Source organism: Canis lupus, chromosome X (genome assembly GCF_011100685.1).
Source record: "Canis lupus familiaris isolate Mischka breed German Shepherd chromosome X, alternate assembly UU_Cfam_GSD_1.0, whole genome shotgun sequence".
In the NCBI taxonomy this organism is placed as follows: Eukaryota; Metazoa; Chordata; class Mammalia; order Carnivora; family Canidae; genus Canis; species Canis lupus.
The window spans coordinates 37,972,713-37,988,845 of NC_049260.1; the positions used below are offsets into that span (position 1 = coordinate 37,972,713).

The 16,133-nt window shown below is 42.6% G+C and overlaps 1 protein-coding gene across 1 annotated transcript in view; it reads right to left on the bottom strand.

Moving 5' to 3' along the window:
- Positions 1–495: 495 nt before the first annotated feature.
- MAOB (monoamine oxidase B) overlaps positions 496–16,133 on the bottom strand; it is a 118,164-nt gene continuing 102,526 nt past the window's right edge. Inside the window, 7 exon segments of the mRNA NM_001002970.2 lie at positions 496–1,487; positions 2,981–3,043; positions 3,609–3,720; positions 10,145–10,242; positions 13,326–13,383; positions 14,716–14,769; positions 15,706–15,802. Of these exon segments, the coding sequence (NP_001002970.2) occupies positions 1,335–1,487; positions 2,981–3,043; positions 3,609–3,720; positions 10,145–10,242; positions 13,326–13,383; positions 14,716–14,769; positions 15,706–15,802 (635 nt within the window). The 3' untranslated portion in view covers positions 496–1,334.

The following is a 16,133-nucleotide window of genomic DNA, read 5'->3' on the forward strand; positions in this document are numbered from 1 at the left end:
CATTTAAAAAGTAGTTTAAATAGGATTTAATGTACCGTGAAACTGTAATTTTAAATTAATGAGTGTACCTAGTAAAAAGCTTTGTATTGATAAAGAATATGAAGAGTCAACTGAAATATTATAATTATCTTAATAGTTAAAGCATCTTATTAATATGTCAATTATTTTGACAGGTTTTTTGAGGGGGGCGAAAGGAAGACACTCTGTCTTTTAGCATCTTTATCATATCATTATAAATCATTTACCAAGTGCTCACACATGCATCAGCTGTGATGGATCACACAGTCAAAATGTACGCATCATCTGGGCTTTGAGGAAATTCTGACTGAATGCTTTAAAGCCACAATTATATGCCTAAAACTGGGTCTTAAAAATAAATAAATAAATAAATAAATAAATAAATAAATAAATAAATAAATAAATATAAACCTGGGTCTTGATTTGATCTGTGAAAACCTTCAAAGTCATTACCCAAAAAAGAAAAGACGACAGACATCTGGTCAATCCACTTTATTTTTACTTGCTAGTGTGTAATGAATGACCTTTGTATCCAGACATAATGGGAGGATACAAAAGGAAGAAAAGACAAGATTGCTATCCTGAAAGAAATTAAAATCAGCTTCAGCTGACATTTCACAGGACAATAAGACTTACAGATATATACTGAGTAGCACTGAGTAGCACATAACAACCTAGTGCAGAGTAAACCCACACAAAGGGACACCATCGGTGACCATGGCAGGGAGTGGAAGAAGGTGGTTGAGGCATACATCCTGTGGGGCGGAAGAGGCAATGGACCTGTGACCTGTGTTCTAGTCCTCCAAATATCAGTGTCTTATTGTGGACCTTGGGCAATTAAGTTCCACCTCTCCTGGCCTTGGCTTGATCAACACTACAAGAGAAGGTGAAGACTAGATGTTCTTCAAGGCCCAGCTATCACAATACAGGATTCTAAGGACAAGTGGGGAGAACTTGGACAAAGAGGATGTTACATGTAGGAGAAAGGACAAGCACAGAGCCACAAAGGTGGGGGAAAAAACTAGTTTTTTTGTGCGTGGGCAAGGTGCGTCGTGGGACAGTGAGAGCTTGCTTAACTATGGTAAAGATTCTGGGAAATGGGCAAGACAGAGCGCAAAGCTAGGTAAGGGACAATATGCAGGGGCCAAGCAGCAAAGGACATACTGTGTTTCCTGTGGTGGAAAGTCTGACTTATCTTCATGCTCCTCACCTCATTCTACAGTCGCGATGTCCTCTTGGAACCTTACTGCAATTCCTTCCCCAAACCCACACACCAGATAGAGTAAGAAGAAGGTGTAGTTACAGACGCTTTCTCTTTAGACCCGCACAAGCAGACCCCTTTTGTGTGCCAGGACGCCAAGAGCAGTTGCAGAAAAGATGGCGGTCAATCCGATCAGCCTCAGCAGGCCTGGCACAGAGGGCAAATGTCTCTCCAAGAAGGTCGTGGTGATGGGCTGCGCAGGGACATCCTGGGTTCAGAGAACATTCGGTATCAGTATAGGGCTTTACCCACTTTGCTCCAGAAATCCTTTGTTTCCTCCAGTTCTTTGAACATGATCTACTCTTGCCTACGTCAAGGCCATTAAATAGAGTGTACCTGCTGCTCATGGCATTCATCCCCATTCCCCACTAGGCCCTTGACTTAGCTAATCGTGACTCCTGGGGGAGCCTTTCCTTTGCCCTCAGGCCAACATGGCCTCTTCTTTTTACACCCTTGGCAAGTCTTCTTCATGACACCTGTACTTTCTGGTTATCATATGTCCTCCTCACATGTTGTTGCTCTGTGAAAGCACTGCCCTTAACATGGTGGCTGATCAGAGTAGGTGCACAGTAAATATTTGTTGAGTTGATGGGGCGCCTGGGTGGCTCAGTCAGTTAAGCACTTGCCTTTGGTTCAGGTCATGATCTCATGGTTCTGGAATTGAGTCCTGCATCAGACTCCCCTCTCAGTGGGGTGTCTGCTTCTCCCTCTCCCTCTGTTTCTCCCCACTCTTCATGCTCATGCTCTCTCTCTCTTTCTCTCAAATCAATAAAATCTTATAAATAAATAAATAAATAAATAAATAAATAAATAAATAAATAAATATTTGTTGACTTGAATGAATCCATGGTCTACTCATCCCTCAGTCCCACATCTGACAGAAGCACAAGACAATGACTTGGACTGGCAGGGCTATTCTTATGGACTTCACATTGATAAAGGAATAACTTTGACCTTTTTGACTCTTGTCCTCTGCAATGCATTTCACTCTATCCTCTGTGTGTCCTTCCTTCCAATCAGGAAAGCTTCCTGGAGTTTTATTACAAAAATAATAGTGTGTATATTGAAAATGCTTTTCTAATCTAAATCTGCTCCATTTCATTTCACCCCTGGTTCCCTAGACAGGGGATGCTGACATAGCTTCCTTTCATTTCCTACCCCCTGTTGGTAATCACCAGGTTAGAGATTTATTCAGGAGGCATTTATTGAGTTCTTCATATGTTCTAGAACTCTCTGACCAGAATAAAAAAATGTATATTTTCATAATAATCTGCAAGGAATATGGCAGTCTATAGATTTATCAATTTCTTTTAAATCTCCCACCTCTGTCCTAACTCATGGTATCTTTTAATTTTAAAAGATATTTAACAAAAAAAGAATTTCCTTTTTTTTTTTTTGAGAGAGAGAGAGAGGGAGAGAGAGAGGTAGAGGGACAGACGGAGAAGGAGAGAGAAAATCTTGAGCAGGCTCCACACCCAGCGAGAGCCGGATGCAGGGCTCGATCTCACGACCCTGAGATCATGACCTCAGCTGAAATCAAGAGTGGGATGCTTAATGAGTGAGATACCCAGGTATCTTTTTAAACATGCATGGGTTGAATCATTCAGAGAAAGGTATGTAAATATTACAAGTGGTTTTTTTCTGCAAATAATTGTTTTTAGAGAAAAGAGATTTAAATTCATGAAATAAAATATAACCTACCACTGATTCTGGTTCTGACTGCCAGATTTCATCCTCTGGGATCTTCCCCATGGCATGCAGGATCTGAAAAGAGTATTTTGGTGAATAACAAAAGTGGCACCATTTCCAGCTCATCTGCTCTTTAAATAAAGGACTAACTGATGACCTCTTAGGATATCCATTAAAAACATGAGGGGAAAAGCCAATGTAGTCCATTCAATCTTTAAAAGGCTGTAAAAGGTCTTTCATCCATGACATTTAAGAGCCTCCAACCATTAGGCTCGCCAAAGATTTTAGTAGTTGTAAGCATGCCTCAATAGGAATGAGATCATAGGGATTGTCAGGAAACATATAAATGAATTCTGAATCATAATAAAAACATGTTTGGTTCTATAATATTAGACCTAGGTTATCTCTCAAGTACATCTACAGGAATCTTTTGTCCCATGGGGTCTTTTTACCTTGGGTGACATGATAGGTATTTTCATCATTACTTTTGGGTTAAAGTGTTTGTTGCACCTGAGAGTACTATTAAAATGGTGTTTCATAGGTCTTCAGGAGTTGGCCTCCAGGATCTCAGACATCTTTGACCTGCTTGTAGGGCCCATGCGTTGCCTTTTTCCCCACAGTCTATGACCCGAGGTCTTACCTCTCGGGCCGCTCTCTCTCCAGCCTCCACAGCGCCCTCCATGTAGCCACTCCAGTGGGTGGCAGTCTCCGTGCCTGCAAAATAAATCCTGCCCACAGGCTGTCGTAGAACCCTGGAAACAAAAGCAAAGAGGTAAAAGTGGTCAGTCTCAGAGGGTGAGAAAAGAGCCTTCCTACAAAGACCAAGTCTGGTCGGATTCCTCTGATACTAAATTATCAGGAGTATGTTGGCAATTCTGGAATAGTGTTTATAGGTTCCTCCAGTTCTTGCATGATCCTTGTCACAGACAAGGAATAAAAGCTGAAGTCGGTCTCTGCACCAAGTGCTTACAAGATAGGGACTGACATTAGTGGAGTATGTATTTGCTTCAACTATGTGAAATGAGGGAGTACTTGGGCCTGGTCATGTCTAGTTCCTTTTATGGCTCACCAGCTCTAAGCACGGTGATACATGCCCCAGTTCCCTACCTGGTTATTCCACCAATGAACTTGGCAAATCAATTCCTCTCACTGAGCTCTGGATCCCCCATCTCTTAGAGGGCATGGTGCAATGATTTCTAAGGACTTTTCCATCAGTGACAGGTAACAAATCTGTGGATCTGACTCCTATAAAATTACCCCTCATTGGGGGCGCCTGGGTGGCCCAGTGGGTTATGTATCTGACCCTTGATTTCGGCTCAGGTCATGATCTCAAAGTCATGAAGTTGAGCCCTGAGTTGGGCTCCCCACTCAGCAGGGAGTCTGCTTGTCGTCCTCTGCTTCTCACCCTGTGCTTTCTCTCTCTCTCTCTCTCAAATAAATAAATAAATCTTAAACAAAGACTACTACTCACTGAGTGCTTACCTCTATCCTTGTTAAGAGTTTTGCTGCATGAAATTAACAGTTAGCATTTGTTGGATGCTGAGCACTCTTCGAAGAGCATTAATCCTCACCACAACCTTATGAGGTCAGTGCTGTATTAACCCCATTTTGTAGATGAGAATATGGAGCTACAGGGGCTATGATGTTGTGATGCACTGTCAAGACCCCCCCTTCAAGAATGAAGGATTTATTCTCAGCTACTGGGAGTGCTGCCAGAAGATGCCCTCAATGTCAGTCCTCTCTGGAGATTGTCTCTGCTGAAGAAAATGGCCTCACCTCAAGGTCATGCCTTCTTCCAGAGGCAGGAGAATTCAATGACTAATCATCATGGGGTGATAAAGGCTTAGACCCCCATGTTCCAACTTGGAACAACCCTTAAGGGCCATCCTAGCTCCAGAACTCCCTATGGGGTCAGTGGAGGCCTTCCCTGGAAGTACATCACAGTCTAATTCCTCCCTCTGCCCACTCTTGCTTCCTTCCTCCCACCTCCACAAGTATTCACACCAAGGGTTGTCTCGAGTACATATCCTGTGTGCTAATCTGTGTTTTGGACTCTGCTTCCTGGGGAATCTAATCAGCAACAAAGATAGTCATTCACTCTAGGTCGTGGCTAGTAAGTGGCAGAGCTGGTATTTGAATCCAGGCCATTTGACTCCAGCACCCACAGTCCTTTGTTTTTTTAAGATTTATTTATTAGAGAGAGAGAGAGAGAGAGAGAGAGAGAGAGAGAGATCATGAGTTGGGAAGGGGCAGAGGGAGAGAATCTTCAAGCAGACTCCCTGCTGAGTGTGGAGCCCAACGTGGGGCTCGACCCCACGAACCATGAGATCATGACCTGAGCCGAAGTCAAGAGTTGGATGCTTAACTGACTGAGCCCCCCAGGGCACTCCAAGCACCCACAGTCTTAACCAGTTAGTTACTCTTCCTCCCTCTATCAAATTATTTAATCTTTTTAAGGAGCTCCATGGCATAGCTACTATTATCATTATCTCATTTTACACATGAGGAAACCAGCTCAAAGAAATGTGTGCTGACTTGTCAAGAGCCACTTCTAGAAAATAGCAGAGCTAGGATTTGAACTAGGTCTAGAAGATGTCAAGGTCTGTTTTATCCTCTGTGCTTTGCCTTATGTACCATCATCACTAGTTAGCAAAGAGTGCTCAAAAGCTATATAAAGGGACAGAAATGGACTGCACTTGGCTTCTAAGAGGGGTGGTTTGTTGTTGCTCTGACAAAAATACCATAAGGGAAACACTGTTACCATGTCATTATTCATCTTATCTCAGGTTTCCTTTATATCAAGTAAGGGATGCGGATGTCTGGAGTGAACACCCAAGCTCTATCTTGGTCACCACTGAACACCGCCAAACTTTTCATCAGAAAAACAAATGGGCTTGCTTCAACTGGTGGCTTCTCCTTTACTGGGCCTCACTGTAGCCATTAAGAATTAAAAAGGGATGGAAAATAGAAGGGAAGATATTATAGAATATTAAATACTGCCAAAAATACATGTAATAATCTGGAATGATCCATAGTCAGCATTGCCTGGAGAGCCTAGGGATATTCAGGAAAGATGCCATGCAAAAGAAGGTAAATTTGCTTTCTTCAAGTTCATCAAATGTTGCTTTCATCAAATGAGGGCTTTTTTCTTTTCTTATAAGATTCTATCTATCTATCTATCTATCTATCTATCTATCTATCTATCTAGTGAAAGAGAGTGCTAGCAGGGGCAGGGGGCAGAGGGAAAGGAAGAGAGAGAATCTCAAGCAGACTCTGCCCTAAGTCCCTCACGCGGGGCTCGACCGCATGACGCTGGCCCAAAATCAAGAGTAGGCGCTTAACCCACTGAGCCACCCAGGTGCCTGTGCATGTTCACTTTCTGCAAATCGAGGGAACTAAAACCAAAATGGAAACCTCTGGAAGGCCTGGCCAAAGCCTAGAATTAAACATTAGATAAGAAAATAAAGGTATAGAGAACTAGTTACGCAAACAATTGGAACATAAAAATGTAAAAACTCAGAATCAGTTTCAGACAAAGAGATATTTTTCCACGACTTGTCATATGTAAATTTTCCCTTGGGGCGAAAAATGTCCAACAGCTAGAGAAGAAAAATCCCTGCCTCCTCTTTTGCAAGCAAGTGAGCAGACAGTATATATTTGCAAAAAGGAGATTTCCATGTATATTTCTCATGGCTTGATGGAGTAAAATATTTCTTTATGTGTTTCACTGCTTAATCACTACAATTAGTTTTTCTGTATACACAGAAGTTAAATTCCTTAAGAAGTGTATGTTTATTTCTTAACTAAGGCACCATCAATACTGTCCTTTGTCTTCATCTGGAAACAGAGCATTTTCTCTGTATTTTCAGGGCCGTGAAAGTAACACTTTTTGCGGTACCTCAAACGTCATGAACCTGAAGGGTCAAGGGCAGCCCTGTGGCAGCCGGTCCTTGCTCAGTCCAGGAGTTATGTCACCAAGATATGCTGAGCTTAGTTCCTACCCTACAAATTGAAGCTGGTGATACAAAGCCTGACATATGTCCTTGGGGAGAAATAAAGATGAAACCAGGGCATTACCATGTCACCACCAACGCCCCATACGATAGGGTTTATATTGCTTCTGTCATGTGGCCAGGGTCAGGCTGATGCAGGGGAATCTCCTTTTTGCTCCCCACCATCCCAGTACCTGATAGACATTTTCTTGAAAAACCTTAAGGAACTGAGCATGAAACTTGCTATTCCGTGGTCAGAAATCCAATCGCATTGCAAAGCCAAAACCCAAAAGGATTGCTCCGACTGGCTTTTCTTTGTTGAAAGGGTAAGTTTTGTATTCCTGAATGTGTTACATTAGGCAAAGTATCCTATTTACCTTTCTGATTGTCCATTCAATCCCCAACATTAGCCAGAGCCCAGTCATGCAGAACTTTCCCCTAGACATCCCATAAACTTGAAGGATTTCAAGTTCATAATGTTCCATGTGCCCACGGTGCATTCTCCAATACCTTTCTCTGCCTTCTACACTCCTCAGGTGGTATGTGTCTTATGCAGCCTTCTTCGATTTCTCTTGGTGAGGCTAGCCCAGCATCCCTCCCCGGTCCCCACGGCATCTGTATGCCCATCTATTAGTGTACTTACCAGAGCACATTAGAGTCCATGTTTGCTGGCCTCTCTTCCCACCCCCACCCCAGCATCTTCACAGTGTTAGCTCCTTCGTAGCAGGGAGGAATTTTCTCAGTATGGAAGTTTCCAGCACAATGCTTGGCAAAGGGTTGGCACTTAGCCAATAAGTCCCGAATGAAGCAATTACTATGGACGTATTCTATAATCAGCATATCCCAAAATGAGCTTAATGACCCAGGAGCTAATCGGGTGGTGCTCTTTAGTCCCAGAATGTTCTGTTACGTGGTATTTTGCCATCTTCAGGAAGATAAGGAAAGTGTTCACCAAAATCATTGTGTATCTTCTGACAAGCAGGTTTTAATCCTTCTTATGACTGATTTTTGTGGACAGACTGATCATCCACCTATATTCACCCATACTTTCTTTTTATTGTATACTCCCAACAGACTTTTCCTCACTACCCTACATTTCCTATTTTATTTAGATTGAGCTGTTGGCATTAAATTATTGTTTGGCTTAGTATTACTATAACGGTCATAACAATTACAGCTAGATCATCAATCCATGCCTTGTTGTCATCAAACACAATTATCTAAACACCAATGAGTCCTACTTGGATGCACAATGCTGTTAATGCTAAAAGCCATTGAATTGTGCACTTTGGGTGAACTGTATCGTATGTGAATTATATCTCAGGAAAAGCATTTCAAAAAAAAAACCCTCAGGCACCACGGTGGCTCAGTCGGTTAAGCATCTGACTCTTGGTTTTGGCTCAGGTTGTAATCTCAGGGTCATGAGCTCAGCACGGAGTCAGCTTGAGGTTTCTCCCACTCCCTCTGCTCCTCCCCATGCTCATGTTCTAAATAAATAAATAAATAAATAAATAAATAAATAAATAAATAAAATCTTTATTTAAAAACCCTCATGTTGGGGATCGCTGGATGGCTCAGCAGTTTGGTGCCTGCCTTCAGCCCAGGGCATGATCCTGGAGACCCAGGATCGAGTCCCACGTCAGGCTCCCTGCATGGAGCCTGCTTCTCCCTCTGCCTGTGTCTCTGCCTCTCTCTCTCTCTCTCTCTCTCTCGTGTGTCTCTCATGAATAAATAAATAAAATCTTTAAAAATAAATAAATAAATAAATAAAAATAAAAACCCTCATGTTGTCATTAACATACTGGTTATTATCCTTTGTATGCCATCTTGTGTTTTCTCATACATTTGCTAAAGAAAATGAAGTCCAGAGAGAAGCAACCTGTCCAGGATGACAAAGTTGGTTATTGGTAGAATCAGGACTGTACCCAAGTCCCTGCACTCCCAGTCTAGAATTCATATTGAAGAACCACTATATGTCTGAAATAGAGCCTTACTATCCTGATATTTTCAAAGATACGTGTTTGGGAGGTCAGTGTCTTTAGTAATAAATTTCTAAGAAATTCTGACTTGAGGATTGCTTTTTTAAAAAGAGATTTCAATTATTTACTCATGAGAGACACACAGAGAGAGGCAGAGACATAGGCAGAGGGAGAAGAAGGCTCCCTGTGGGGAGTCTGATATGAGACTTGATCCCAGGACCCCCGGATCATGCCCTGACCTAAAGACAGACACTCAACCACTGAGCCACCCAGGTGCCCTGAGGATTGCTTTTTAATACTATACCCATGTTGACACTTCTACAGTTATTATTTATTTATTTATTTATTTATTTATTTATTTATTTATTTTATTTATTTATTTATTTATGAGAGCATGCACAAGCATGGGGAATGGGCAAAGGAGAGGGAAAAGCAGAATCTCTGTTACACAGAACTCTAAGATCTTGACCTGAGCAGAAGGCAGACACTTACCTGACTGAGCCATCCAGGCTCCTGTACAGTTCTTTTTTTTTTTTAATATTTATGTATTTGATAGAGAGCACGCATGAGAGTGAGGGAAGGGGTAGAGGGAGAGGGGGGAGAGAGAGAGTCTCAAGCAGACTCTACACTGAGTGCAGAGCCCAACATGGGACTCAATCTCACAACCCATGAGATCACAACCTGAGCTAAAACCAAGAGTTGGACGCTTAACCCACTGAGCCACCCAGTGCCCCTACAATTTCATTTTAAGGAAATTTTACTAAGCTCTGAACTCACTATAAAGATCATTCTTCTGACAATATAAGGAAACCCTCTGACTACCTAAATTCCTATTCTTATGTGGCAACCTTTGTGGGTTATATTGATTAGGATTGTTCCTTCAGAAGAATTCAGAGTGCAAGGCACCCATCATGGTGCAGAATTATAAAGACTTCACTCTGGAAATTCATAAGATATAAAGGAAATTGGGGACTTCTTTCTTTCTTTCCTCCCTCCCTTTCTCTTCCTTCCTTCCTTCCTTCCTTCCTTCCTTCCTTCCTTCCTTCCTTCCTTCTTTCTTTCTTTCTTTCTTTTTTTTTCTTTCTTTCTTTCTTGTATATACAAAAAATATATAAAAAAGAGGGAGAAGAGCTCAATGAATTCATTTAGAGTTTGGATTCAGGTTCAGGGAATTTCAATAAGAGCTTTACATGATTTTACTCTACCTTCCATATTGAGTCATGATCCCAGGGGGAAAGTAGGTGGTGTAGCAGCCCCCGGAGTACTGCTCCTCGCACCAGTTCTTCTCTTCGTAGTGTACGGGCTACAAGAGAGAATGACAAAAACTCAAAAAAGATGCAAATGAAGGTATCCAGTATAAAATAAATCAAACACAGCCTGGTGGGCTTCATATTAAAGAACCAATATACGTCTTAAATAGACCCTTATTATTAGCTGGATATTACTTTAGGCAAGTAAATGTCCTTGGTAAGAAACTTCAAAGAACTTTTAACTGGAGAAAGTTCTCTCACTTGGTTCATTCATGTCTCAGGAACCGTTGATGAACTGCAGTTGTCTCATTCCACTTTTTAACTGGTATTACCGTTTTTTAAGGATTATTTTATTTATTCATAAGAGACACACAGAGAGAGGCAGAGACATAGGCAGAGGGAGAAGCAGGCTCCCCACAGGGGAGAAGCCTGCTTCTCCCTCTCCCTCTGCCTGCCACTCCCCCTGCTTGTGTTCTCTCTCTCTCTCTGTCAAAAAAATAAATAATCTTTAAAAAGGTAACTAAAATAAGCTTTATCATTTAGTTTTATATTGAAACAAAAATCAACATGGCAAGTTTTAAGAGAAAAATGTCAACTTAAAAACAGATATTGAAAAAATGTTTTGTCTAAAAAGCATGTAGTCACATAAGGCATGTTGGACAGTTGTGTGAAATGCATCCTATTTTCAAAGCACAAGGCCCTACTTGAGGGGTGTCAGTGGGTCCCGGTCACTGGTGGTCTTGCCACATCTCATGTGAAGCCCTCTTCCCTCTGCATCTGAGGGCAACAACCACTTTGGGAGCCCTTGTCCCTGGCTGTTTCCAGCCACTCAGGAGAGAGGATGGACTTCATCTTTCCCCTTTCCCTGCTCCCTGGGCTTGCTTCTTTCCACATGATAAACGCTGAAGCAAGAATAAAACAAGTGCTTCTCTTAGTGCCAGGAGCAAACAAGGAAAGCAACAGATAATTTTTATCAACCTCAGTGAATCATCCACATCCTTCTTTGAAAAAGAGATTTTCCCACATTAAAAATGCTCAGCTGTTTTGGAATTTTAGAGCAACCTCTTTCCCCTCCAACTGGGGTTCCCCAAACAACCATCTTACAGGTTGCTGGAGGGATCTCAGTGACACCCTGCTTCAGCCTGAGAACGTCTCAGAACAGAACAAGAAAGCTTGAGTATTTCCCAGGGTGAAGTATCCAGAACAGCATTTTAAAACAGAAAACCAGGGGCGCCTGGGTGGCTGAGTAGGTTAAGCACCTGCCTTTGGCTCAGGTCCTGTTCCTGAGGTCCTGCGATCCAGTCCAGGATCTGGCTCTCTGCTCAGCCGGGAGTCTGCTTCTCCCTCTCCCTTTCCCTGCCCCTCCCCCTGCTTGTGCTCACACACTCTCTCTCTAATAAACCAATAAAATCTTTGGGAAAAAAAAAAAAAACAGAAAAAACAGTCATTTTTAACAGATGTGAACTGATTTTATTTTGGTGTGTGTATATTTATAGTTTTGCTATTCCACTTGCACTACCCTCGAGCCGAGATCTAGGCTATGCTTATATTTAAACTTGCTGAAGGGTCTATAAAAGCACACACAGAAAAATGAAACAAAACACATTCTTCGTTATTCTTATGCTTCTCTCCAGAGCAATCAGTCACTCTCATTCATTTGCTGAAAAGGAACTCCGAAAATCCTCAAGTTCACCTACATCATGTGCAGTGGGGGGGACGGGTCTGTGGGGCAGGGTATCTTGCTTTAAAAGAATGAGCCTAGATGACACACTGAAAAGCTACAACGATCTGAATGGGAGGGACTAAGCTACTGTGAAGCTGAGCAAGCTAAGTGTGGGAGTAATAAGATTAAGCCATGTAGCTGCTCAACTAGGTCGTGATGGGCACTGCAACGATTTGGATTTAAGAGGCTTAACAAGTTAAACACTCTTAGCTCCCTCATTAGATTTTTCTCATGCTTTAACCGCTCACTTGTCCGTGGGTCTCCCTTGTCTTCAAAATGCTTCATGGATAACAGGATTTAATAATCGCTTTCAAAAGGTGATTTAATCCATGTTCAAATGTTGAAACCCCAGCAGTCTGGTGCATGTAACAAGAACACGAATTCATTGCTTTAAATATGGACGAGGTGGGGTGATTATGTCTGCTGATGAAGGGTGCACTGGGCTCTCTGAAGGTCGCCAATGTCCCTCCCCCCCCCGCCCCCCCCCTGGTCGATCCCACCCCATCCTGCCTTTAACCACCTGGGTGGGGTGGGGGCTACTACTCGTGTAACTGGCAAATCACAGTGTCCTCATCCTCAGGCTACTTCTGAAGGTATCTGTGAAACTCAGGTGGCAGGGCTCAACCTGAGCCAGTCACACCCCTAATGCTCAAGGGTAAAACAAAGGAAAAAGGGATGTGCAGGAGAGGGACAGGCCACCCGATTTTTACCTCTGAGAGGGTGGACAGTGGGGTGGGTGTTAGGGAATGCTTATATGTTACATCAACAATGTAAACATGCAAATCTCATCATTTTATAAGATTGGTGAGAGAAAACTCTTTGCCTTCCCATACTGGCTGCTAGGATCCGGGGTCTCACCAGGGGTAGCAGAAGCTTTACTCTTTTGCCCTCTGACAGAGGTGGGAGTGGAGTGGCCTAATGTTCCACTCCAGGAAAAGCTCTGAACTCAGGGACAAGTGTAGCATCGCCAGCAACACAAGAGTGTTACAGGATTCCTTTTTTTTAATTATTTATTTATTTATTTATTTTGAGAGAGAGAGAGAGAGTGCAAGAGCAAGCAGGGGGAAGGGGCAGGGAGAGAGGGAGAAGCAGACACCCTGTTAATCAGGGACCCAATGTAGGACTTGATCCCAGGACCCCGGGATCATGACCTGAGTGGTAGGCAGACACCTAACCGACCAAGCCTCCCAGGTGCTCCGATGTTGTGGGATTCTTGAGCTGCCACAGCTGCAATCAAGACCTATGTTCTTTGGGATAGCTTGTAAGTTGACCAGCCCTCTGTAGGCCCCTCTGAGAATATGTCAGAGAAAACATGAGCTCTAGAACCCTACTTGCATGAGCCTATCCCTGGGACCCCCTTGAGGACAAAACCAGGGGTCTCTCTCTTGGGAAAGAGATGAAATGCAGTCTTACCTGCAAAGCTTCTTGGGAACCCAGGACTTTTGCATAGAGCTCACAAAGTTTCTTCATCCTACAGAAGAGAAAGACAAAAGGGCAAATGAAGAAAGAAGAGAAGTAAAAGAGGCTCCCATCCCTTCATTCAAAGACCCTGTGAGCTACTGCTTCTACTTGCCATTTCATTTTAATTTTTCAAAAACAGGGCACTATGTTCTATTTTGAATGTCTTAAGTCTATGTGGTCACCAACAGTATTAAGGAAGAGAAAGTGACACATGGTGGGCATCACTGGGCTCACTCGGCAATTTGTTCATTCATTTAAGAAAACATTGTGTCAGTCCGCTAAGGGCTAGAGATTCGGGGGGCATCCGGATGTGATCCTTGCTTCCCCTCTGCCTCCCACCACCCCAGACAATGGATGGAGTGGAAAGAGAAAAGGGCAGGAAAAGCTTTGAATTCTGCTTCTGCCTCCTAAGTACTATGAGATCTTGAGCAGGTTACTTAAGCTCTCTGAGCCTTAGTTTTATCAACCAAGTGGTATGTTTTTTTTTTTTTTTCTTTCGTGACGTAAAACAGTGTAGTCCTCAGACCACCATCAGGCAGCAGCAACATCAACCTGGGAACTTGTGAGAAATGCAAATTCTCGGGCCCCGCCCCAGACCTGCTGATTCAGAAAGAGCAGTGGCAGAGAGATGTGTTTTCCCAAAGCTTCCAGGTGATTCTCAAGTCTGAGAACCAACCAGACAAAAACCTCCTACCTTCATGGATCTTAATAGTCCAGTGGCAATTTTTTTTTTAGGTGAGTGGCCCCATCTAGACCTCCATAACCTCTGGCCAAGCACAGCAGTGGCGATGGTCACAGAGAAGCATGGTAATGGAGAGGAAGGAATGTGCCATAATGTGATTAAGAGGCTCTGAGTTGGTAAATATGCATCTGTGGTGGTGTGGGAATAAGTAGCTGGGAGTGGTGAATGCTGACTTCTGGAAGAAATTGCCACCTCCAGAGAAGCTCGTCCCTCTGTACCTATCACCTGTTAATTGTTATGCTTCACTCATGCAGGATAGTTGCAGACTGCCCTGCCATGCAGTCATCTTTCTACCTGGTTATCTCTTTCCTAAGTACATTTTCAGCCCCTGGGCTATGTCTATTTTTGTATTCAATATAGCTCCTTGCATGGTATCCTATGTACAATAAGCGCAATAAATATTAATTTGAACACTCGGTTCTTAAATTATTGGCACTGTGCCTTTATAAAAGACCCTTATATTTAACATAGCAGACACGTAGCATTGGCAGTACACAGGTTATTAGGCAGTCTTCAAGTTAAAAAGTTAAGTAAAATGGAAAGGTGGGCAAGGAGGCAGAAAAGCAGGAAAGAAGAAAGAAGAGGCACTTTTCTCCATACCTTTCATCTTTGGTAAGACGTGCCAGTTTTCTGGCTTTGTGGGCAAGGATAAATCTAAAACATACAAATCAGAAAAAGGGGGAAATTAACAGCTGCTTTCATCCTGGCCCCCTTGTCTACAGCTACAACATGTGCCTGGAGTACAAATTAAAAGTCAACCAGAAGAAACAAATCAAATGCTAGTTTATTTCGTTCAGTGTTTTACTCTTTATCTGCTACATTCTTGATAATACGAAGATACTAAGATCATACTATGGTTGATCCACCTTCCCCCACCCCCCTATGGCTGATGGCCAACAAGAATGAGTCCTTGGTCTCAAATGCTCACCTAAGGGGGTCATCCAGCCCTTGCTCTTTGGTTCTGTCTCCACGATGGTGTCTTGTTAGTGTCTGGTCTTCTAAAATATGCCTGCATTTCTAGCTCTATGATTGCCTTCAACTTAATACCTGGCTTTTATCTCCACAGATGGCTCTCTCAGAAATCAGTTTGTATATATCTTAGGGCCCATCTCAATTTTGGTTGTTTCAGGTAACCACCAGTCTGGGCCAGGTTCTGACCCCCAAGACATCCCCGATCTGTGCTGGTTTTCCCTGCCAAGCTGAGAATGGGGCCGGCCTTGGCTCCTCTCTGGCAGGACTCAGAAAATCTCAGCATCCCACATAATTACTATTGATGCCCACACAGGATCCACAAGAAGCCCTTTTGGTAAAACACCCTAAATCATCTTTATGTTATGCTTTTCCACAAAAGACAGCTCACCAAAATATATCTACCTCTAGCACCAAATATGAAGCAGAAAACTGATACAACAAATTTTAAAATGGTAGTGGTATTCTACTTCCACTCTAAATATTTATCCATTGGAATACATTATTTTTTAAAGGCATTAATAACTTTTCTACTGCCAGATTTGGGGCACATCTATTAATAGCATGGGAAGATTTTTGTCAACACCGAATAGCAACCAACTCCCCAGAAGCGTGCCTTACCCCATTATGGCGGCATAGTTGCCATCAGGTTTGGTATCATCCAACGTGTAAGCAATTGGAGCTTCCTCTCCTTCGATAATCATGGTTCCACAGTAATCTTGGAAAACAGCCAAATGGAGAAAGATATTCATCACCCTATAAAACTATCCATAATAGTTACTGTGAAGCACACATTTTCAATTTAAGAAGCCCAGAGTCCAAATATAAGATGTTATACTCTAAATAATGAAGGCAAACCAAACCGATGTCAAAAGGAAGGGTGAGTAGCCAACATTTTGTGAAGGACCAAACTGTAGACGCCTCTCTGCACAGAATAAAGCAATGTGATTTATGAAGGAATCCAGGCCACAATTCAATACAATCTTGTTTTCCCCGTCAGTAAGACTCATGTCTCTTCCCACTTCCTCTTTCATAAGAAATCAGATAAA